The 23802-nt window shown below is 38.3% G+C and overlaps 1 protein-coding gene across 1 annotated transcript in view; it reads left to right on the top strand.

Moving 5' to 3' along the window:
- The window catches only part of PDK3 (pyruvate dehydrogenase kinase 3), a gene marked incomplete at its 3' end in the record, with an annotated part of 51500 nt that overhangs the window by 12398 nt on the left and 15300 nt on the right, over positions 1-23802 (top strand). The window contains exons 2-4 of the mRNA XM_082013640.1: positions 6039-6180; positions 15983-16054; positions 23252-23436. Coding sequence (XP_081869766.1) covers positions 6039-6180; positions 15983-16054; positions 23252-23436 — 399 coding nt within the window. The remainder of the gene's footprint in view (positions 1-6038; positions 6181-15982; positions 16055-23251; positions 23437-23802) is intronic.

Raw genomic sequence — 23802 nt, 5'->3', positions numbered from 1 at the left:
AAAATTGGTGTAATCCTCCAGCTGAGTCTCACCAGTATTGAGTAGAGTGGGTTATTTTACATGTGCTTTCCCTTCATCCTCTTTGGTCAAATTCTGGGTTTAAGTTGTAAGCACCGTAGGTATGATCTGGGCGTTTCTTAAACAGCTTGAAAATATAACTTTCATTAAGAAGAGTGAAAATCTAAAGATAATCTGGCCTCTTGACTCTGAATTAGAATCTAGCCCCTTAGAAACCAGAATTACTTTCTAGGGTTATTTTCTACATGAATAGTAGTGCGGGGCTGCTTTGTTCCTTAGAGCAGAGTAGACCTACAGCAAAGAGGTAGTATGCTGTATGGTTGGTTCTTTGTGTTACCTTAACGTGATACTCATTGAAGGAAACCTGTTTCAGTGCCTGATTTAAGAATTTGGTCTGCACAATTTTTTCACTTAAAGCGACAAAACTGAATTATTGTTCAACTGAAATCAAGTTTTGCTGTATTGTAAGCACTAGAAAATAAATGTTGATGGTGCATGTAAAATTGTGAAACCCATATATCATGTCATGTCTTCTTTTGTTTTCTTCTTGGCTTTGTGGATAAGAAGTGTTTCACTTAGAGTAGTCTTCTAACAGTTTCATTTTTTTAATTCAGTTTTTTAAAAGCATGCTTTTAAAGAACTTCATTTTTGTGTGTGTGATCTCCATTATCCAGAAGGTAGAGATCTATTTGCTTTGTGTGTTTCTGGTTATATAAATGTATATGTATGGAAAAAACCCCAATGCTGTCCACTAGAATGTCCTTTTTTGGCTGTTCTGCCTGCATTAAACATTGATTATCAAGTTGGGCAGAAGGAGTTTTAATGAAGTATAATTAATTCTAGAGATTAACTTGCATACTTAATGAAAGGGCCAAATTTGCAATGTCTGTAATATCTGTCCTTCATTCTTCACAAGGGTGTTAACAAAGCAGGATATTGCTTAGTTCTTCTGTGGAACTCTGTCAGAGTTTTATCCTCACAAAAATCAATGCAGAACTTGTGAAAAACTGAAATAATTGCATTTCTGATACGCTTAGGTATCTAACAGTTTACATACCTCAGAAATCAGAATCTTTAACAGTGCAACAGTTTGAGATGAGAACAATTATTCCTGATGGATTTATGTATCTCCAGAAGTGTGTATTTTCCTTCATTTTTGTTTTTTACATTAGTATGTTCAGGACTACCTAAAATATGCAATGAAATTCTGTTGGCTTTTGAAAGGATCTGAAGACTTGGACTGTTGGTCTGTGTTCTCACAAGTAGCAAGATATTGAAGGGTGATCTGTTACACAGCTTACTGAAACATTTCCAATAGATGTGTAGCTAGAAACAGTCAATTCAAGAAAGAGGATTCAGGATTTTTGGTAAGCTATAGAGGATCCAAGACTAACAGGTGCTTTGGTTTCTTGGGCATTCTCTCCTTTCTGGTGTTGCTAATCTCTGATACATGGCATTGGGAACTTCAAACTCCTGCTTCATTTGGTGTTTCTTTCATAGGTATAGCGTAGCATGTGGGCTGATCCACAAATCAGGTACTGACATTGGCAACCTATGCAGCTGCCAGTTTAAGGAAATAAATTTTTAGCTGTTTTTCTCAAAATGAAAATCTCCGTAACTTCTGACTTGCAGAAGATTTTCAGTATCTTGAAATGTCACTCCAAAACTTATATCTGCTTTAAAATCTTAAAAAACCCAAACCGAAACAAAAACCCCACCTGCTTTAAAATCTTCTCAAATGCTTTACTTTTAAGCAGTAAGACCACAAGTTGAACAATTCTGTTGTGCTCATTTGTTACTAGTGCTTGAAATCTAAATTTAAGTATTTGACAAATAAGCAGAGGTACATCATGTATCATTACTGACTGTAGAAAATGCTATCGTACCTCAACAGGTAAGTCTTCATTTAAAGAAAATGTGTGTATATATTTTATTGGAACACTCTTTAGGATGAAATGTCAACCTTGTCCTATATTCAAATAAACTCAGCATGAACAGAAAATTTATGCATAAATTCGTAGTTATTAAAGATGTAACATTTTAATGGAAGCACATCCAACATTCAGAGAAAGTTGAATTTAAAACTTTGAAAAAGTCTTTGAAATAGCTGTTTTTAATGTCAACATATTCATTTTACTTAGAAGAATGTAGATGGAGAGAAGGCAAGACAGAAAAGAACCCTAATTAATCACTAACAGTTAAATAATGGAGTAGTGGACAGTAAAAGTGAAGGCAAAGGTCTTTCCATAGGTCTCATATCAAAGTGAGAATGTTGTATGGATAATCTTATTAGCAACTCTTCTGCCTCTAGCAGCGTAGATTCTGTTTTGTCACTAGTTGAGCAGTGAGGTCCTACTTCTCCACCGTGGAGCTCAGTCTGTTGCTGGACATTGATGGCAGGATGGCTGTTCTGAAATGGACCCCACATTTTTTTGTTTCATAGAAACATGGAATAGTTTGGGTTGGAAGGACCTTTTAAAGGTCATTTAGTCCAACCCCCCTGCAATAAGCAGGGACATCTCCAACTAGGTCAGGTTGTTCAAAGCCCCGTCCAACCTGACATTGAATGTTGCCAGGGATGGGGCATCTACCAGCTCTCTGGGCAACCTATGCCAGGGTTTCACCACCCTCATTGTGAAAAATTTCATCCTTGTATCTAGTCTAAATCTACCCTCTTTTAGTTTAAAACCATTACCCCTTGTCCTACTCTCTTACTCTTGAATGCTTTTCCTATTTATATCCTGCCTCTGCAAGAAAATTATGTACAGCATTTAACCAGAAGTTGCATTGATGTCTGTAGAACTACTCCAGGCAGTAAATTTACACATAAAAAATGTAGGTTAAGCTGTTTCTTTATGCCAGTGATCTTCACATTGCACCTTTTGAGCAGCCCCTTCCACAGTATTCCTGTAGTTCATTCAGTGATTTATAGGCAAAAAAAATCGCAACTCCTCAGAGTTAAAAATGAATGTTAATTTCATGTCATTTCACAAGATAAAAGCTGTATTTGCAATGTGTTGCTTCAGGTTATAAAAGCAGTGGGACTCCTGTTAGTAATTTATAACAAAAGCTGTACTCCTAGTATTTTATATTGCTGTGTTAGCGTTCTACTTCTGTGTCATTACATTCTGCCTTGAAGTCTGCTGCTACTGTAGGTCTTCAGTGGACCATAATTAAACAACTGTCTGACACAGCACCCCTTGTTTCTGGAAATAAAGCTAATCACAGTCCTTCATGCCTAGTGCAGTGTAGTCAACACTAAGGTGTAGAATTACTATATTCTTTCTTCTGTTTGAATTCATACAAAGGTAAGCATGTCGTATTTGTATTATTGAGTAACTTCTTGGCTGCAGTATAAATCAAGGAGAGATTCTTTTGAAGTTTCACTTTCACTTTGGACTTACTTGTGCATAATAAATTGTATTAAGAAAATACACGACTTACAGACTCAGCTTTTATTTTTTGTACTTAGTAGAATGTCCCTCTTTTTGACGAGTGTGGCTGTATAGGTGTTGCTGTGAGGAACAGCAGCCAAGGAGCAACTGTTAGGACACCATATGCTTTTTGCTTCAAAAGCTGAAGAATGTCTAATTATTACTGATCCTGGTGAACAGTCATTTTCTCCTCCCCTGCATGTGCTGTTTGGCAAGCAGATAACTGACCTTACGCTAGAAGCCAAAGCAGCTCTCTGGAGGCTCTTGGATAAACGGCATACAGCTAAGCAGCTGATATTTTGACTGCATGCCCCAAACCAAAAAGATGTACTGAAGTTATGGTGAGTCAAGCCTTCAAGTTAGGCTTGAAACAAAACTTCTTTTCCTTTTCCCGCCCTGATCATGCAAAGGGACCCTGAAGGGCTCTGTACCTAAAACATAGCTGTACATTACAGCATGGCAACTCCTTGAAAAGACAGTTTAGAACTACTGGTGTGAGACAGACTGAGTAGAGATGTGCCCTTGCTGATGGGAGGAGAGGAAGTGGGTCTCTTCTGCCAGTCCTGCTTTCCAGTCTAGCAGCTTTTGTTGTCTGCCTTGCGCAAACCTGGGGACTGTGTCTGTGAAGGGCCCCCATGCCCTTTCACAGACTCCCACAGGCTATGGGTTCTGTTCACCATTTCCTCATTCTCTGTCTCGGCTGTCTTTCCTCTCTTTTGCTTTTTATTGCCGAGAAAATAAGTAAACTTGCTCTCAGTCACTCTTGGGAAGAAGCAGTTGTTGTCTTTGTTCTTCCTGAGGGTTTTTCCAGCCCAGAAGTTGTAGTGTGAGCTAGTCAGAGAGTCTCTCCTGCTGTCCAGCCATCTTCCTAAAGACCTACTATATAGAATGACTTGTGAGCAAACAGGTGGCTCTATCCTCTATTGTAGGTGAATTGGTATCTGACTTAGTTGAAGGATTGAACTCCAAAAACATCACTGGCTTTCACAGAAAACAATAATGTAATGTCTTGTTTCCTTTGTTTGACAGGATGTGTGTATTTGTAATTGAAGATGTGAAAATGCAAATAAGTAAAATAGGTGCAAATGTTTGCCGGAAGACCAATAATAGAATTGCTGACAGTAATAGATTTAATGATCCACTGATTGATGATACCTAAATGAGCAAGAAAAAAGGGAAACTCTAATCCTTCCTGCATATTTCCCCCAAGCTGGTGTTATGGTTTGGGAACTAGTCCATCAATGCATGTTACCTATGCAAAGAAGGTGAAAACTCTGCTGTTCAGCTGATTATAATGGGACTGTCTTAAAAAGTATCACGTTGATTGTGCTGGCTGCATTGTACTTGAGTCTTTCAAATTGCAAATCTCAGTGATTATGTGCCTAGTAGTGCTTTTAACACTTTCTGGTTTACTTGAACATAATTTAGCTCTTGTATTATGCCTTCACTCACAAATTTTGCAGGCAGTTGTACTGGTTATCATCACAAAAGACATTTGCTGTCTTTTTAGATGAAGGCAGAATACTGACTGTTCATTACAAGTAAAACATGGATGTTTTTCTTTTAATTTACCTGGACTCTTCAGAAATTGGTTATGGTGCGGAGTTCCCCGACTTGTGAAATGTGCAAAATAGAAACAAGTATGTCAAGTCAGGTTTGATCTTCCATCTGAACTATTTGGGCAAGAGTCTTAACATCTCATACTTTCAAATATTTATAGTTAAAGTTTTATAGGTATTGCCAGTAACTGGTTTAGATCAAGAATGCTATTAGTCATGTCAGTCTTCTGGTTCGTATAGAGTGGCTCCAGAGAATTATCACTGTTCCAGCTAGGTCTGCAGCAAAGTATTGTTATTTTGCTGGATCCCTCTTATTTGCTTCCTGACTGTTTGGGGTTTTATTTTATTTTATTTTCAAAATATTGTGATTGATAAAAGTTTGTTTTAAAAGTGAAAGTCCAAGATAATCTCAGCTACAGCTTTTCCAAATTGAGGTGTGGTGATGAGTACTGCACAGTGAGCTCACTGGCTAGTGAGCAACTTGTCCTAGGAGGGATGATAACCTTTGCTGGTCTTTCCAGGTGCTGTTGAAAAGTTTAACTACTTAGTAGGTTTGAAGAGCTTGAGACATGCAACACCAGCTAGCTGTTGCCATTCTGTTTTGTCCCTTTGTTTTCACTTCTTACGTCCATTGTGTGTGTGGCACACACTTTTTAAAAGCTCACTTTAGTAGAGAAGTCACACTGATAAAAGCTAGTATTTTGAGGTCTTATTTCCAGCTAATATCAAGTTTTTAGTATTTGATTTTTATTTAGAGGATGAGAGATTTTTTTATTTATAGGAGAGAGGACGAGATGATGTGAAATGAGGAAGAATGTCAGATAAAAGGGGTTAAGCTCTAGGAAGGTAAAAGTATAATGTGTGTCTTGGGAGTGGGAGGGAAGTGAAGGTGGGTACTGAAAGAAATTACTTTTAAACTGTTTTTACTTCCAGAAGTGATTTTCTTTTTTTTTTTAATCTTCTAGCACTGTGAAGTCTAAAATTTGATCTGCTGCAATGGACTGTTTTTTTTCCTTCTTTCTAACAGGTCGTGACAATGCATGTGAGAAGACTTCATACATGTTTCTGCGGAAAGAACTTCCTGTGCGACTAGCTAACACCATGAGAGAAGTCAATTTGTTGCCTGATAACTTACTTAACAGGCCTTCAGTTGGGCTAGTACAGAGTTGGTAAGTTTAAAAAAAAGTGGATTGAAAAATTAGTGTAAAACTAACATTTTATGTGTTGCTTTACTTGCAACTCAGCTTGAATTGTCTTGAACTGAAGCCTGTTTTCTGCCTTGAATTGTTTATAATGTGTGTTTCTTGTCAAACGAAGTTTCATTTTCTTCTGTTTAATGTTAAGTAAATACTCTAATATGGATTTTAGCGATAAAGATTTGTAAGTTAGTCTTGCAAGTTAGTAAAAGCATACTGTTGTCTCCCCGATAATTAGAATCAGTCAATAACTTACAAGAGCAAGCTTTTTAAATATTGCTTACTGTATTGCACCCATGATTTCTTGAGATACCTGTTCTTTCTCCTTATTCTTCCTTTGTCAAAAATACTGAAAAAAAATTTAAACTTCATCTGTTCTTCTCATTGCTAAATCTTTAAAAACATAACCTGGTATTCAGTGGAAGTTTTGGAATGGGACAAAAATCTGATGCTGTCCAGTAAGTAACATTCTCCATTGTAATAACTAGTGTATATCTGACATGATTCAAGGTCCTGCCATCTTTTTGACAGTAATTAATTTCTAGTCTACTTGCATGTTCAGTAAGGTTTGGGGACTGTGGGCTTGTATGTATTAAGCTCTAAAAAACCTGTTGTTCGTGGGGTATTTATTGTCTCTTTACCTGCAAATACTTGATCCAAAGAAATTATGTCAAAATATCTTTGCAGTGTACAACAAACTTCCCTGTGTGAATAACAGCTTATCTATTAAGTGTGTGAGTTGCAACTAATGTTGTAGGCTTCTGGTAATTTCAGTCATAGCCCTTGAGCGGGAAATTCCATGTTGACTGTATATTGACTGCTGGGTTTGGTCTCATATTTGTCAAGGTTCAGACTTAGAAGATATAAATTAGGATATGTGGTATTGTGTACTTTGGTTTAAACATATTTGTCTACAAAAGGTAATACTAGCTGTCTTGATGACCACTTCAAACATAGTGATTAAGTGCTTCAAATAAACGTAAATGCTGTGGAGCCATATGACAGCAATCACTTTGTGGTAAAGTGGCAGCTTGCAAAGATTGAAGGCTTGTGTCATCTCACTGGTGTTAGCAGAAGCTGTTATACCAAATAGAAAAGAGTAGATAATATGCAGGCCTTTTAGGCTTTTCTGATCTAGATGACTTGTGTAGCTGTCTTTAGTGAAATGTGGACAGATAGGTGAATGAAGAAAAGCAAATTTATTTTTCTGGAGTGACTCCGCAGTGTAATTCTTCTAATCCAATTGTATGTTCTGTGGCATGTGCTTCTGCCCCGCTAATACGAGTCAAGCAACGTTTGGATCACTTCTGGCAAAGGAACTGAATGGGTGTTTAGAGTAGATGCCCCCTTCAGAATTTTTGCGTAGAGGTTTGAGGACTCGTGGGATGACTTTTATGGCTGTAATAGATACTACTGATTTAAAAAACACCCCCCCCCCCCCCCCCAAACCCCAACCAAACAACAACAAAAAAAACCCACAAAAGAAAAAAAAATTAGTCTGGAATGTGTTAGAATGTATAATGACTGTATCATATAAAATATATGCTTTGGATAAGTATCTTAATGGAAGTTTGAAATAAAAATGTTTGTTGTAGTGTTCTTTTGATTTTGATCCTCAGTTAAGTAACAGTTTTTGCGGAAAGGAGTATCTTCACTGAGATTATGTAAGAATATTTTTGTGATCGTATGTCAGAAGTAACAAAAGTAACTGTATCATGTTGTTTTCCTGATTACAGATGTGGACTTTAAAGAGCTTATTTCTTATTTTTCTACTTAGAGGTTTTTAATTGTTTCTTAAACATTCACCTGTAGATTAGAAGTCCTAGTGATATACTGGTGATGAACCTTGGGCAAAATTTACTGTATCAGTTAGCTTTTAAAAAGACGAAAACAAAACAGTTTTATTAACTTCAGTGTGAATGACCTTGAGTATTATGCAGCTATGCTGATAGCAAGTTTGAAACATTTATGATTTCTTAACCTAAAGTTTAGACATATCTAGAGAGACTCCTGAATTTCTTGCAGTAGAATAAATAAATATGAATTTAGCTGTTCAGCTGTTTTGTGACCTTGTAAAATGAAGAAACATCTTCTTGATGTACTTGTTTGATATCACAAGCAAGATTTTTTTTCCAGGTCAGACTTCATGATCTTTTATTTTTACTGTGCCATAGGTTGAGGAAGCTTGGCAATTTATTAATATACAAATGAAAAATCTGATTTATATTTGCCACAAGTGAGCAATTTAATGCATTATTCACCTTAATCTGTTTATTTGCTAATTTTCAGTAATTTATGTAGTCACCAGCATATATATGATTTATTTACACTACCATTTTGCACTAGAAGCCTATGTTTTTATGTGCTTTTGGTGAGACTCCAAATTAGCTGGAGCTTTAAAATGTGAGTTCCCAGTCTATTCCTTAATGCCAAAAAATAAAAAAAGCTCCTAATCTTTAAAGTAGGTTTTATTAAACTTCTAAGTTAGAGTAAGGTGGCTCTGTAAATAGATGGAACTTTGGTTTGGTGGAGTAAGAAAATAAATTAACCCTGCCTACTGTACAGCGTGGATCCTTTCCTGTCAGTCTTCTGTCCAGCCAGGCAGAGACATTATGGATTGCATGAATTTCCTGTAGGACCCTTGGGAAGCAACCTCACCTTGTCACTTCAGAGAACATGTCCCCTGCTGCAGGCAAGACCTGTTCTCCTCTCAGTTCTCAAATCCATCTTCATGGTCATGCTGTAGGCATTTTGCTTCCTGTGCCACGTTCCTTGGCTGTGCTGTGCTGTCTAGCAGATTTTTGCAACCAATTGCTTGATTGCTCTCAGGAAAGGTGCATTTTTTTTCTCCTTCCTTCCTGGGTTCCTTAACCTGGTGTGTGCAGCAATGAGGATAAGCAATAGAGCTGTCCTTCCTTTGTGCTACTCAGCTATGCTTTTCTGAATAAAGCTGGCATTACCCACAGAGTGAACTAGGAACAAAAAAATAATTTTGCATTTCAGTCTGTGCAAAGGTAAAACATTAGCTCTGTCTCAGTTCGAGGTTATCACTTAGTTTATGTGTATGTTTTGCATGGTGTAGCAAGGGAAGGAATAAAGTGAATCTAAATAACAACACAGTTAATATGTTCTGGCTGTGAACTGCAGTGATTCCAAATAACAGACCAGATCACCAGCCAGCTTACTAGGGATCAGCAGCTTATTTTCAGTTTTTCAAAATTAATGGGCAACTTCTTAGTTCCAAAGAAGTGGGCCTTTTTTAGGGCAGCTTTCAGAGGGTGCTCTGTAGCTGAAGTGCACAGGTAGGATATTGAACATATGGCAGAATTGCATAATAAAGGATATCGTCAGTGATGTGATGTGACGAGGGAAAATAGTTGCAATAAAACCTTATACTGGATAAGGTCAGAGCTTGTAAAATACTTAGAGTATGTGAGGGTTGCACGGTATGCTACTCAGTCATATCTAAAATTCACGTTTTAATTAACCCTGAACAAATTTGTCTACTTTTCTTTAGTACTTTTCCCTGGAAAATGCTATCAATTTCCATTTATCTCCTTGGAAAGACCCATTAGAGAAATTAGTACTGTTTGGGAATTAATAATTGTTTTCCCTCTTTTTTTACATTCAGACTATGCTAACAAGATTGTGTTGCCATGGAGATACGTTTTATCTTTCAGTGCTTTGGTGTTAGAGAAATTCTAAAGGAATATCTTAGTGAAATACACATGGGGAAAAACATGTATGTTGCATGAGTTGAAAAAAAAAAAGTCTGGCGTTGACACTATGGGCATTTACAGTGATTTCATGTATGAAATGTGCCATTCTAGAATTACTACATTTGGCAGACTAACAAGGATTCAATCTACGTGGGAGTGATTAACAAAAGCACAAGGCTAAAGGGCGCTTGAAACCAAAGACCTTGCCCAACTAATTGTAATGTATTGTGATAAAAGAATTAAACACCAGAAAGAAAACAGATTTGAAGGTCATATGCTTTGATTTCTGCTTTTGATGACTCGCTGAAGATAGCAAAATATAACTGACATTTTTTATCTGACGGATGTTTTTTTTGTAGATTTGTCCTGTATAGTTGTATTCATTTAATAATAACAAATCATCCATTATTCTAGTACTTTTCTCCTTTATTCTAGCTGGCTGTTAATTATGTGTGAAGTGAGTTTAAAACCTCGCAAGGTCTTGCTTTTCAGTGCTTGATAAATCCTGCAGTTACCACCTTCATTATATCCATATCTGCACCCACAGTTCAAAGCAAAAGAAAATTCAAGGAAATAATTGTATGAAAGGGGCGTGACTTTTTTTACGCACACTCGCTGATACAGGAGTGAAGTGCATTGCTGACTGCTCACCTTTAGGCAGGTTGTACTGTTGGTGGTAGTTAAGACAACGTTGTGAATTAAGGGGGCCTGTAAGAAAGATTGGGATAGACTTTTTAGCAGGGCCTGTTGCAATAGGACAAGGGGTAATGGTTTTAAACTAAAAGAGGGTAGATTTTGACTAGATCTAAGGAAGAAATGTTTCACAATGAGGCTGGTGGAACACTGTCACAGGTTGCCCAGAGAGGTGGCAGATGCCCCATCCCTGGCAACATTCAAGGTCAGGTTGGACGGGGTTCTGAACAACCTGATCTAGTTGAAGATGTCCCTGCTCATTGCAGGGGGGTTGGACTAGATGACCTTTAAGGGTTCCTTCCAACCCAAACTATTCTATGATTATTTGATTTATTACAGCCAATCATAGTTATAAACTTCCTTTTAAACAAGTTTTTTACTTAATTTCTTTAATTTTGAGCTCTTTGGGAGGGAGTAGGGGGGTGAATTTTGTGTAAAAACTATAAATCACAACTGGATAAAAGAAAAAGTTGTATAGCATTTGCAGCTCTGAGTTAAGTGGAGACCTAGACTGGTATACCAGGGTATTACAACATCCCAGCTGGGTGACATATAGTGGTAGGTATTGGACAGTGGGTTAGATTCGTTTGACTTAGGCTTACTTTTCTCTGGTTTTATTTAGTCAATGCATTGGAAGAAATAGTAAAACTAATGGAAGAAATTTGAAAACTCAGATTTGAAGTTAACTGATGCTCAAGATTTAACATCTTGAGTCTCACCTCTAGTCTGTAGTAAAAAGCACCTGCTGTGTTTCTTCTCAAGTGTGGTGGTTGTCCTGGATCTTCAGAAACAGGACTTCAATAATATTACATGATGACAGATGGGGGTGAGCATCTTCCTAATGACCTCCTCTGAACTTTACCTTGCCACAAGAGAAGCTGTCACTTCTTTCATGACACAGATTTATTGAAGCGTCTTTCATATGGGAAGAAGCTGAGAGCACTGAATACCTCCTTAGAGCTATTCAGCAAGCCGTCTGGACTGTTCAGCCTGAAGAAGAGAAGGCTTGGGTGGACAGGGGGTGGATATTATCTGTGTGTAAATACCTAACAGGAGAGAATGAAGATGAGGGGACCAGACTTTTTTCAGTAGTGCTCAGTGACAGGACAAGGGGCAATGAATACAAATTAAAGCACATGAAATTCCATTTGAACATAAGTAAAAACTTTTTTAGTGAGGGTTATCAAACACCACAAAAAGGTAGCCCAGAGAGGCTGTGGAGTCTCTGTGGAGATATTCAAAACCCAACTGGACCTGGTCCTAGACAGCTTGCTGTAGCTGACCCTGCTTGAGCAGGGAGGTTGGACTAGATGATTTAAAGAGATCTCTTCCAATCTAAGTGATTGAGTGATTCTGAATTTCCTTGGAAAGCTGGCTTGCAGCCCTGGGTGTTCTGGGAGGCAGAAGGGGTTACTGTTGCCTTTATGAAAATGGATGTAGAAGAATGGGCTAGGGACATGGGGAAAAACAAAGAGAGGGCAAGGAAAAAAAAATAAAGGCCTCCACAAACAAGGAGGATGGCAACAGAAATTAAAGTAGGAAGGGGAAGGATTTCAAACCAGAAGGAAGGTTTGAAAGGATGGGAGAGGGGAGCATAAAGAGAAGAGGGGTCATTGTTGGCAAACTTGCTGATGCCTACAGCATTAGGTCTTTTATGTAATATGAGAAACACTTTACAGTGTGGAGGGTACTTGTGACAGTCCCTAGTCTGCCTCCTGGCATGGATTGTGTCCGTGTTGGAGAAATCATAGCGTTTCGGCTCACTCATTGGTTTGGTTCATGATGGCTGCCTTGGGTTTCACACATTTGATGCACATCTACAATAGCTTCCAGTTTAGTTTCTTCTGAGAAGAACCTGACCTTCTGAAGTGCCAAAACCACTTTGCAAATATAAGCAGTATGGATTAAGTGAGGATTATTGGGGGACTCATTTCAAAAACTATACTGCAGGTTTGGGTTTGGAAATAAAAATGCTAATGTAGGCACAGTCATTGAGTGGCAAGAGATCGACATGTATTTGAGGAATAGAATAAGACTCCTTCACAGAAATCAGGCAGGTATTTTTTGGGTAGATTGCTTTCCTCTGTAGAATCAAATAAGTATTTTGCCTGACTTCCTTTTACCATACAAACAAGTTTAAGACAGCAAATATTTATTTAATTAATTACAAAGGAAGATCTTAGCTTTCTTGTTACATTACAACCCACAGCAGGAGGGAGCTAGTCCAATCTGGCAATGCTGGTAGGCTTGACTAAGTCAAGTTACAAGGCATTTTCACTCCTAAATGTATTTACAAGAAAAGGATGCCACATGAATGGTACTCTCTTCACAGAAAAAGTCTGGAAAGTCAGTTTCCTCTTTGAGACAGTTATGGATGGAACGACTTGGATATGTTCTTATCACTGATCAAGGAAATGGTCAAGGAGGTAGCAAAGACTGATTGTGGAGTGTCATGCAGAGCAAAACTGGGCACAGGAATGGCTTTTAAGCATTGCTTCTGCATGAGATTGCCTGGTTTGGCAAGAAGTCAAAAACTCATCTTACTGCCTCCATAGAGCTGACATCCTGAATTCCCTCAGTGCCTTTTCCACCGCTTTCCTATCTTTCATTTTGGAATTCCTTTGCTGATTTTTTTATTAATGTGTTTTGCTCACTAGTAATGGTACCTTTTTTCCATCCTGAGTAGCTTGATTGACCTTGATTCAAATGAGGCAAATGATGTTGAATAACATGATCATAGTTTGTTATGTGTTAAGTCTTGCAGGTGAAGCAGCTGAGTTCAGAGAGTAAAGCGATTTTTTTTTTTTTTTTTTTTTCCCTCCCCTGGTGACAATTAATAAAAGGGGAGTGTGTGCAAGGACACATTCTCAAAGGAAATTAGTTCTTATTCAGTCTTTCAGAAACTCAGTCCCTTCTCCATCTGATGGTCATGGTGATTTTCCCCTGCCTCTCTATCCTCCACATCATGTATACTGTCCCTGCATAGTTAGAACTGCTTCAGTATCTAACTGCTAAATATTGCACTTTTCAAGAACTCATCTTCAGTGGCTAGTGGGCTATGGCTCCTTAAGTTACTGCCTGTTCCCTGAAGTGACCCTAGACAATTTATTGAACTCCTGGGGGTGTGGTGTGATGGTTGTTCTAAACTGGTACTACCTCTTAGCAGTGTAAAAGAACACGTTTTAAAATAAGCAGTAGTAGAGACATGAGCTACTTCCTGAACTTGTAACTGGCAAACAACATTTGGGGGATTTCTGGAGTCATTCGTGACAGTTGCAGTAGAGCAAAATCACACAGAGGGGCAAGAGCTAATGTTACTGTGCTGACCATGCTGAAAATGTCAGTCTCCCTGGAGAAATGTCACAGTGGCCTGGGATGGCTGCAACTGAAATGGGAGGTGGAGCAGCAGCATGTGATTCTGGAGGGAGTTGTGTGGACAGCAGTGCTCTCTTAAGCTATGCTGTAGCTTGAAGATGTAGGGTGAAGTTTTATAGCCTGCTTAAGCTGATCTTCACGTAGAACTGCTACTGAAAGAGGTTTTCTTGTAATCTGAAGTTGCCCAAGCTTCAGTGACTGGGGTCAGTCTCATAGGCACTGAGCTTATGCATAGACCGTTCTGTTGAGCTGACCTAAAGGGTTGCTGGTACTGAAAGGGGAAAGGCTTTTTCCTTATGTAGGCTTTATGGTTGTCTCTTCTCTCTTGTGCTAGCCTTAGCCTGTTAGACCTTTCTGTGAGCTCATCTTATGAGTGAGAATGATAAAAAAACCCCAAACCTATCTGGCTAGCTGTTTTGCAGTTGCAGGAAGCTACAGCCAGTGACACAAACACCTGATTAACATTGATGTTGTTATAGTGTAAGTGGCAGTGCTTAATCAGGAGTGGAGGGAGGGCAAAAGAGGGAGGAATGACAGCTGCTTCTGGTAACATTGAAACCCTACTTTTTTATGTCTGTGATTGATACCTTGCATAATTTACTTCAAGAAATAGGTCCCAATTCTGTAATCTTTAAAGCTACATTTATATTGTGAAATGTGCCTGCTTCAGTCGTCACACGCAGTGGTCTGAGGTGATGGCATTTATACTGGTGTTGGCCTAGTTTCCTACAGAGCAGGCTGGGCATGTTCATGTTGAGTGGTACTTTGCCTTAAATCCTCTTCGGGTCTGGTGTGGTACCTCTGTGCCTCTAAGCATCAATTACTATCTCATATGTGCCGAATGTCTGAACTAGAGAGAGCAATGTTGTGTAAGTGGTGTTTTTACAAAGCTGAGGGTTGTGTCATGTGGCCTGAGGTACAATGTGAGGAGGTGTGGGAGTGTGTGAAGGGGGGTGTTCTTCTGGAGTACTGTTGTAGGACCAGCTCGGTGCAGTCATGTTAACATGGCTTTTGGGGAGTGTTCTCTGGAGCTTTATTTTGGAAGGAAGGTTGGATTGTTCTCTGAGGAACATGGGCGCAAACTAACATCTGTACAAAGTGGATGACCAGGAAATCAAGATCCAGGGTTGAACTAAGTTACCTGAAATTACGGACCTACCTGAAGAGAAGGAATGCTCCTGTTAACTTCAGTTTGATTTGATTCAGGAAGTTGAGGGAGGTGATTCTGTCCCTCTACTCCTCTCTGGTGAGACTCCCAGCTCTGGAGCCCTCAGCACAGCAAAGACATGGACCTGTTGGAGCAGGTCCAGAGGAGGGCCACCAAAATGATTAGGGGGATGGAATACCTCTCCTGTGAGGACAGGCTGAGAGAGTTGAGGTTGTTCAGCCTGGAGAAGAGAAGGCTCCAGAGAGACCTTATTGCAGCCTTTCCATACTTCAAGGGGGCTTATGGAGAGATGGGGACAAACTTTTTAGCAGGGCCTGTAGCAACAGGACCAGGGGTAACAATTTTAAACTAAAAGAGGGTAGATTTTGACTAGATATAAGGAAAAAATGTTTCCCAGTGAGGGTGGTAGAACACTGGCACAGGTTCCCCAGAGAGGTGGTAGATGCCCCACCCCGGCAACATTGAAGGTCAGGTTGGATGGGGCTCTGAGCAGCCTGATCTAGTTGCCAATGTCCCTGCTTGTTGCAGGGGGTTTGGGCTAGATAACCTTTAAAGGTCTCTTCCAACCCAAACTATTCTATGATTTATATACCAGTTTTCCTGAATCGTGGACTGTAGGGTCATAAATAATAGTGTAACTCAATATAATCTATTGTAGTTGCTTTATTCCCCTTTGTTGCAGTGTCCCGCTTCATTTTAGCTTTTGCAGAGAACTGTGTACTATGCTTCTGTTGTTTCAGATGAAGTTGTAGTCTTAAAATTAAAAGTAATTTAGGTTTAAGTATTTTAACTCCTCCTTTATAATTTTTGCTTATTTCAGGTACATGCAGAGTTTCCTTGAGCTTTTAGAATATGAAAATAAAAGTCCTGAGGATCCTCATGTTCTGGATGAGTGAGTAATTTGTTTTCTTGTGACAGTTCATTTTAAAATAATCTCAAGCAAGTGTTTTTCTGATATAGGATAACAGTAATGGTATTTGTAAGGTAGAATTCGTGCAGCAAAGGCCAAGATTGTAATCTGTAGCAGAATATAGGAATCTAAGTGCTTCTGCACGATATATTTGCATTTATACAGTCTTGTAGTTTAAGAAATGGCATAAAATGCTTCCTCCAAGGCTGTATTTAGAAGACAACATGCATGTGGGAATATACTTGTGTATCAAATACTTATGACTAAAATGTCATTTTAGTACATGTTTAGCTTAGTACTCTGTTGTATATAGTATATATGAATCATTGTTTTTGTCTAAAAGATTTTTTAATGGATTTCCATTATTGGTGTTCACCTACCTCACTGAATAATATTACTTATGTTTTGAGAAGAAAGGAATGCTTAGCCAATTTTCTTTATCAACAAAATATTAAAATTGTCATTAGAATGTTTCCTTGAAATTTGTATGAAAAAAACCCCATGTGAGAAAAACAGGTGTGATATATGCATCAGAGACTTTAAAACAAAAAAAAAAAACCAACCCAAAACCAAAAAAGACAACCAACAAAAAAACCACCCAAAAAACCCAAACCCAACACTAAGGTCTATAGTTATCCCTACTGTATAGCAGTCAACATTGTTTCAGGAGATTACTTCTTGCAGGTTTCTTGTTCCGTGTATTAATTTTCTTAGGGTAGCTTGTCTTTTAAACCTGAATTTCATTTTAAGCTCTGGAAATCTTGCCTGATCAAACAGTGCTTTATAGGTATTGTTTCATAAAACATCTTGCAGTCCAACAAATGCTGTTTGTCCAAGATGTGGCCTGTGCTGTGCAAAAATGGTGTTTTGTCTTCAGTTAGTTTCAGATACATTAACTGCTGTGTTATGTTAAGCAAGGAGTTTATTAGGTAATGCATTTTTAGATGTTATGCTCTTTTGGTTGTGGGCATGTTATGTGAGATCTTTACCCTTTATTTTTTATCAAGCAATACATGCAGGAGAAACTCAAGTGCATGAGTACCAAATTCCCTGCATGGCAGAACTGAGTGAATTGTAGTGCATTGAACAAGGGGAAGGTAACTTTTCTCAGTGCAAGTCATAAGCTGGAATACTTCAGTTCTGGGTACTACCCATTAGGAAATTAAAACACATATGGACAGCATTGGTGTGAAAGGAACAAGAATTAGAGACTTGGAGAGTTCCACCTCTGAATAAAGTTGAAGACATTTTTTTAGACTTTTAAAAAAGAGATTGAAGTGCGAGACACTGGAAGTTTGAGTGCACAAAAAAAAAAGTAACTGTAATAAAGGATGATTGTTGCTTGAAGTGGAGAATTAAAAAATTGCTGATATTAAAGTTGAGATTGTATACAGGGCAAAAAGTACAAATTTTAGTATTAATTTTCAGAAGGCTGTAGACCATCCCATTTTAAAAAATAGATTAGATAACTTTCAGTGATGATCTAGGCATGCTTGTTCTGCAGTGGTTAAATTAGATGAACTTTTTGACTACTTCTAGCTGTTACATTTTATGATTCTGGATTTATAACCTGTTTGCTGATGGGACAAGAATTTCTGTTTGTGACTAGTTTAGCAGTAACTTTTCCTACTGCTTGATTTAAAAGAGTATTTTGAGTGGGATTAAATTACCAAAACTTAGGTGTCTGTTGCCTTTTGAGATGGCATAAGCTGTCCTAGACATCTAAGCAAGCCTGGCAAATGTAATACAGATCCTATTAAGCCTGTAATGTCCTGGATGTGCAGGTGGAGGTGAGGTAGTTATGTAGCTTCTGGTACCATCTTAGTGCTCTGTATTTAGTTGAGTATTTCTGAATTTCAGCTTTTTATGGACTTCAGAGGTTCAAGGTACATCACTATATATATATTTTTTTTTCTTTTTTAATATTGGATAGGCTACTTAAGATTAGAAAGTCAGATTTACTTTCCTGCTCTTTGCATGTCATTTATTCCTCTTTCTGAAGGCTATGCCATTTAAATGGATATTGAGCTGTAATTAGCAATTATTTTAAAATTCTTGGCAAACTGCATCTTTAAAAAATACTCTTAACTACATCCATATTTATCTTTTAATAACCCACAGATAAATCTAGCAAATTTCTCAACTCCTGTACCAGTATTCCATGTTGCTGCTGTCTAGCCCTATCCTACTTTTGTCCCTTATTGTCAGAGGAGAAATGTCGGGAACTCTAGTAGTTAATGAACTAATTCTTCATTTATGTTTACATAACACTCTTCTTTTGTAGTTGCATGTATCATTTCATACAGTGTTTGAGCCATTATCTGGGACTTTGTGGAGAGTGTCTTTAGGGCTGTGTGAATAGGAACAGTACTTTTCCTCAACCAGATTGGTTTGTTTAGAGAAGGACACATGAAGGTTTGCTCTGTAAGGTATGCCCAGCCCTTTGAACCAGAGCCTTTCTTGTCCGAGCAGTATCTGCAGTCTACCTCTGAGTACCTTGCATATGAAGAGGGGTTGGAGCATTCTTCATCTCTTGGTTCCTCTCGGCTGTCTTGTTCCCACATTGAGCACACTGCAGAGACTAGCTTCAGATTACAGAAGACCCAGTCTTGCATCCCTTGGTCATCGTAGTGCTCATCCTTGTTAGTGCCCTGTGGGGTACTGGATGACTTACAGCTTTCATGATGGCCCCCAACTCTTCTTCCCTTAGCTTAATTAGTATCACAAAATGTGAGACTTGCCTGGACGGAAGTACTTCTGCTGCGGTACCACCCCAGCAGCTTTTGTTTTGGAGCCGAATGTGGCATTTGCCTCAAGCATGCAAAAACCATGAAGACTTACAGAGCAGTTGATTTTTGGATATGGAATCAGCTAAGGTGGACTTCAGTTTCTGTTATGGGTAATCAAGCATAGGAGGGGAGCTAAAACGATCTTTTAAAAAAGTTTGTTATCCATAGATGGATATGCTGACACTAGTTCTTCAATTAATGCTTTCTAAAATGGTGGAATGACTTGGTCAGCTGGACATAAAACTGTGCCCTGACTATTTGTGTGATATCTCTGCTTGTTTGGGGAGCCTGCTCTGGTATTCTCAGAATTTGAGCTCTCTTTCTGAGGAAACCATTTTATGTACCAGTGTTAGAGGATTCTAGACGTTACCCATGTACTGGCACAGCTGTCTATGAAGCCATGCAGTGAAGTGAATTGGGAAATTGATCTTGTGGAAAAATTAGCCCACTTTCAGCCCTGTGGTCCCTAAGGTCCCTAAGCTGTTACACCATGTGGCCTACATAGACGGAGAGCAGTGCCAACGCAACAAAGAGGATGAATGGTTAGGAGGAAGTGTGGAGACTAAACTAATGCCGATGCTTTTTAGAGTGGCCCAGCTTATCTCTGCTTTTAGTGCAGGAATTTGAGGACAGATGTATGTTCGTGAGTGTTAACTTTTTATGAATGTTGGACAAAATCCTCTAATGGGATTTTTTTTTTGTCTCAGCATTTCTGTGATGAAGAGATTCACAGGTGCTTCAGTTTCTTTATTGCTTTCTGTTCGTTAGCAGACCTTATAAAGACTTACTACAACATTGCCAGATCACTTTTGCTGTGAGTAGTACAGGCATATGCCAAAAGGTCAGGTTACTTTTGCATTTTTGGTAACACGAATATCTTTCCTCAAGCTGCAGAGCGGTCAGGTGGAAGTCTTTCCACGGTTTTGTCACACAGTGTGATTGCAGGAGCGTTAAGATAAGGTGTCCTCACTTGGTAGAGGGTGTAAGCTGGCAGAAGTGTTGGAAATTTCCCATGGTGTCAGTATGCATCCAGATAAACTTAGAGCCAGAAGTCGTTTTTCAAAAACTGAAGGGTTTGTAAAATGTGCTGTTCACATGTACTTTCAAAGAATACTTACTCCACTCCCCCGTACCAGTGAGTTTCTTTGCTAATTTTTTTATCCTGTGTCCCTTTCATGGGAGGGCAGGGGTGTGTGTCCTGGAACTGAGAACAACTGTAGCAGTAAGCTGCCAGCATATCTGGAGATGACAGACACACAAGAAACTTAGTAAACAAGAAGTAGCTTTCCTTTCTGCAGCACTAAGGTGAAAACAGTGATTCTGTTAGCAATTTGAAATAAGTAAATACTGGACTAGGTTTGATTAAGAAGGTGCTGTTTTGTTACTTTCAAATAATCTGAAGTGCTAGTTCAGTGACTTTTGCACTGCAAACTAACTATACTTTCTAGTAGAGAAATCTTTCAGAGTGAGAACTCGTACCTGTCTTTCTGGTGATTCTCAGCTGCCAGCTAGCACTTCCTTAAAGAGCGGCCAGTCAAAAAAAAAAACAACCCATTGCATGTCTGTTCCATTTAACAGGAGGGGTGTTTTTTTTCAGTCTACTTATCACTTTCTTGTCCTTAATCTTTCAGCTAATACTTTCCATAAAATAGAGATAGCAAAAATTCCCTTTGTCTTTATAATGACTTAATTATAACTTCTTTTCTTGCACTGTGATAATAGATCAAAACAGAATAATATATACAGTCATTAGGGAGTTAAATAATAACTTGTGTTGTGACATTCATTAACTGTCTTTGCAGAAGTCTATAGGCTTAATTTGTTTAACAACAATGGTAACGCCTTAAGTATTCTTCTGTTAATACAGAAGCCGTTGAAGCTCACTTGACTAAAATAGCTTCATATTAATAATTTCTTATCTGTCAAACCAACTGCATTATTTATTCATTGTGGTTTTGAAAATACAATACACTGAATTCTGAAAAAACAGTCATTGCCAAATGAAATTTTCAGAGCTATTCTGGAGTATTCCCACCCCCCAGCTAATGCCATGAGCATTTTAAAAATTCCTTGATATGGTCTCCCGCTGTTTGAGTTCAGTAAAAGCTTTGTGTCTTTCCAGGGGTGTGTGGGGTTGGGGGGTAGTAAGATTAAGGAAATGTGTTTTGATTTCTGCTCTGCTGTTTTGAAACATACCTATATACTTCATGTTTGGTCCTTTTAAAAGTATTGGCTTGATGGAAACACTTGAGTGAGCTCAGGTATCTTTGCAGGTGGAAGGGGAGGTTTGTCATATCACTGCAATAATGAAGAATTCCTTTATTGTGTGTATTTGCACACTAAGCTTCACTATGGTTTGCTGGTCCATAGCAGATAAACCTCCTAGCCCTTTGTTTGCCCTTCAGCATGCTCTGTGTGTTTAAGTGCTTTGGTAGTGGGATGACAGTGAACTCAGTGACAGTGCCCTCATGGAGCATGTAGGCATCCTGTTGTATATATTGTGGATAGTGGAAGTATTTAAAAACAAATAGCAAAGCTGTCAGCAAATAGCAGTTAGTAGGGAGTGTTGTCACTTGTCTTTCAGATGTGATTGTAAGTGTTGCTTCTCGGCTCTGTTTTTGGCTAGTGTCTTGTTGCTCTGAAACAGAGCAGCAGTGTGAGTATAGCCAGGCACTAGTCTTGTCTTGAAAACTAGCATCAGATCTCGGTCGTTATAGATCACACACAGTCAAGACTTGATAAACATGAAAAGAGTCTACGCACCTTTTAAGCATTAAAATATTTTTAAGCTGTCCAGTCAGCAAGATTGGTAAGCAAGAGAACAGTCATTCTCTACTGTCATAGTGTTTAGACTGGGGAATTAGGCAGTTAAAACTTCCCCTTTTCTATGCAACAAAATAGTGTTGAAAGACTACTGAACTGTTTGTTAACACATAGGCAAAAACTGATGGGTAGACTGAGGATGGTGAAAAAACTATTAAAAATAAATCCTACATTCCTGTAGAGCTGGCAGTGTAGAGTGGGAGGCATAATTTTAAAGTGTATCACTTGTTGAGAATGGTATGTTGTACTATTAAATGATTGTCTCAGCTAAGTGGTTATGAAAAGGAAGGAAGCATCTGCTTTAAATGTGGTGACTAACTTTTACTTTTGGTGGTCTTCATGTTCTTTCCCCTGCTCATTGCAGGGGGACGAGACTAGATGACCTTTAAAGGTCCTTTCCAAGCCAAACTGTTCTATGATTCCTTCCTTAGCTGGTTTATATTCTACTTTTGATAAAAATAATTAATACATTTCTTTTCAGTGTTCATTATAAATCTACTGAGAATGTTTTGTTGTTGATGTTTTTTGTGTTAAAAAAAAAAAAAAAAACAAAAAACAAAAAAAACACAAAAACAAACCCACTCTGTAGAATTGCAGATACAGGCATAGCTGAACAAGCCTCCCAGCTGTATTTTCTTTTGGAAGATGCATTTGTGTGTGTTTTTTTTTTTTTAAAACAATGTCACATAATCGTTGTGGTGTTAATATTCATTTAATGTTAGAGAATGTAGCAGAGTTGAGTAGTGCTGTTTTTCCATGTCTAGGCTTTAGAAAACTATTAATAATTACTATTTCAAATATGCATGTGGGGGGAAAAAAAGAATGAGCACTTTGAAGATCATAGGTATTGAGCTGCCTTGGCAGGAGAAACAAAAATCCTCCAAGCTATTTCAAAGTGCATGTGTGCTTGTTAACAGGGACTTGTTAAAAGCAGTGGAAGTGATATCCTAAAACTTGCCAAGCTCCCAGAGAGGAGAGTCCATCAGAGCACCGTTGTATGCGCTCTGCCATCCAGCGGTGTAAAAGGAAACTGAACAGAGCTCACACTGATAATATTTGCCTATCCTGATATTCAAACTTAACAGAATAGATGCCAGGTAAAGGAAGTGTGTTCAGAAGTTACACTGCAGGGGTTGAGGTGTTGGGAAGGAAGTATGAAGTGTAAAACTTCTTGGAAAATTATGAAGGGCAATGAGGTTGTTTCAGCTGCAGAGAACGATAGTTACCATGGTGCATATGACTGCAATAAAAGAAAATCTTTTGTTCTCCATTAATGGTGAAGAAAGATTTAATTTAATGGAGTGTTTTGGGGACGGATAACTTAATTTGATGCCCTAAATATTTCGCAGATCTCATGAGTGAGAGGTTGACCAAATATTTCTCTTTAAATGGATTTGTTTAGCTACCGCTGTATTTTTACTCTTCTCCCTCTGATAATTTTTTTTTTGTTGACTGGGAGGGATAGTTAACGGATAAAATGGTTATGCTGTGGGGAGTTGAAAACAGAGGTGAGAGGTTCAGTTTAATTATACTTTTAACAATCTGTTTCTACTTTTGTTTCCTCTAGCTTTTTAGATGTTTTAATTAAAGTCAGGAACAGACACAATGATGTGGTTCCAACCATGGCCCAAGGGGTGATTGAATACAAGGAAAAATATGGCTTTGATCCATTTGTTAGCAGTAACATCCAGTATTTTCTAGATAGATTCTACACCAACCGCATCTCTTTCCGTATGCTTATTAACCAACACAGTAAGTAATTGCTTTTTTCATCTTTGAGAACTCATTAGTTACTGCTTGTAAACCTGAAGCTGTAGCTTTGTTTTGTTTTTTCATACTTATTACTAATTCTTAATATTCTGTGCTAATTATAGTAAAAGATATACTGGCAACTGGTTAATTTGGTACTTCGCAGTTACCAGAAATCGATCCAAAACACCAGTAAGCTTTCTTCTAGAATTTTCAGGTTTTTGTCAGTGTGGCTGTCGCTTTTAATCTTCTTGGCAGAGACAGCTCGCGAAGTGATACATGAAGTATTTTTAGACAGCAATAGAGTAGCTGTATCTTTCTGCTCACAAATCTCTCAACTTAGTTTGTAGAGCTGACATTTCTTTCATA

This window comes from Phaethon aethereus (assembly GCF_964289735.1).
Source record: "Phaethon aethereus genome assembly, chromosome: 1".
In the NCBI taxonomy this organism is placed as follows: Eukaryota; Metazoa; Chordata; class Aves; order Phaethontiformes; family Phaethontidae; genus Phaethon; species Phaethon aethereus.
This window is presented reverse-complemented; position numbering and strand designations above follow the sequence as displayed.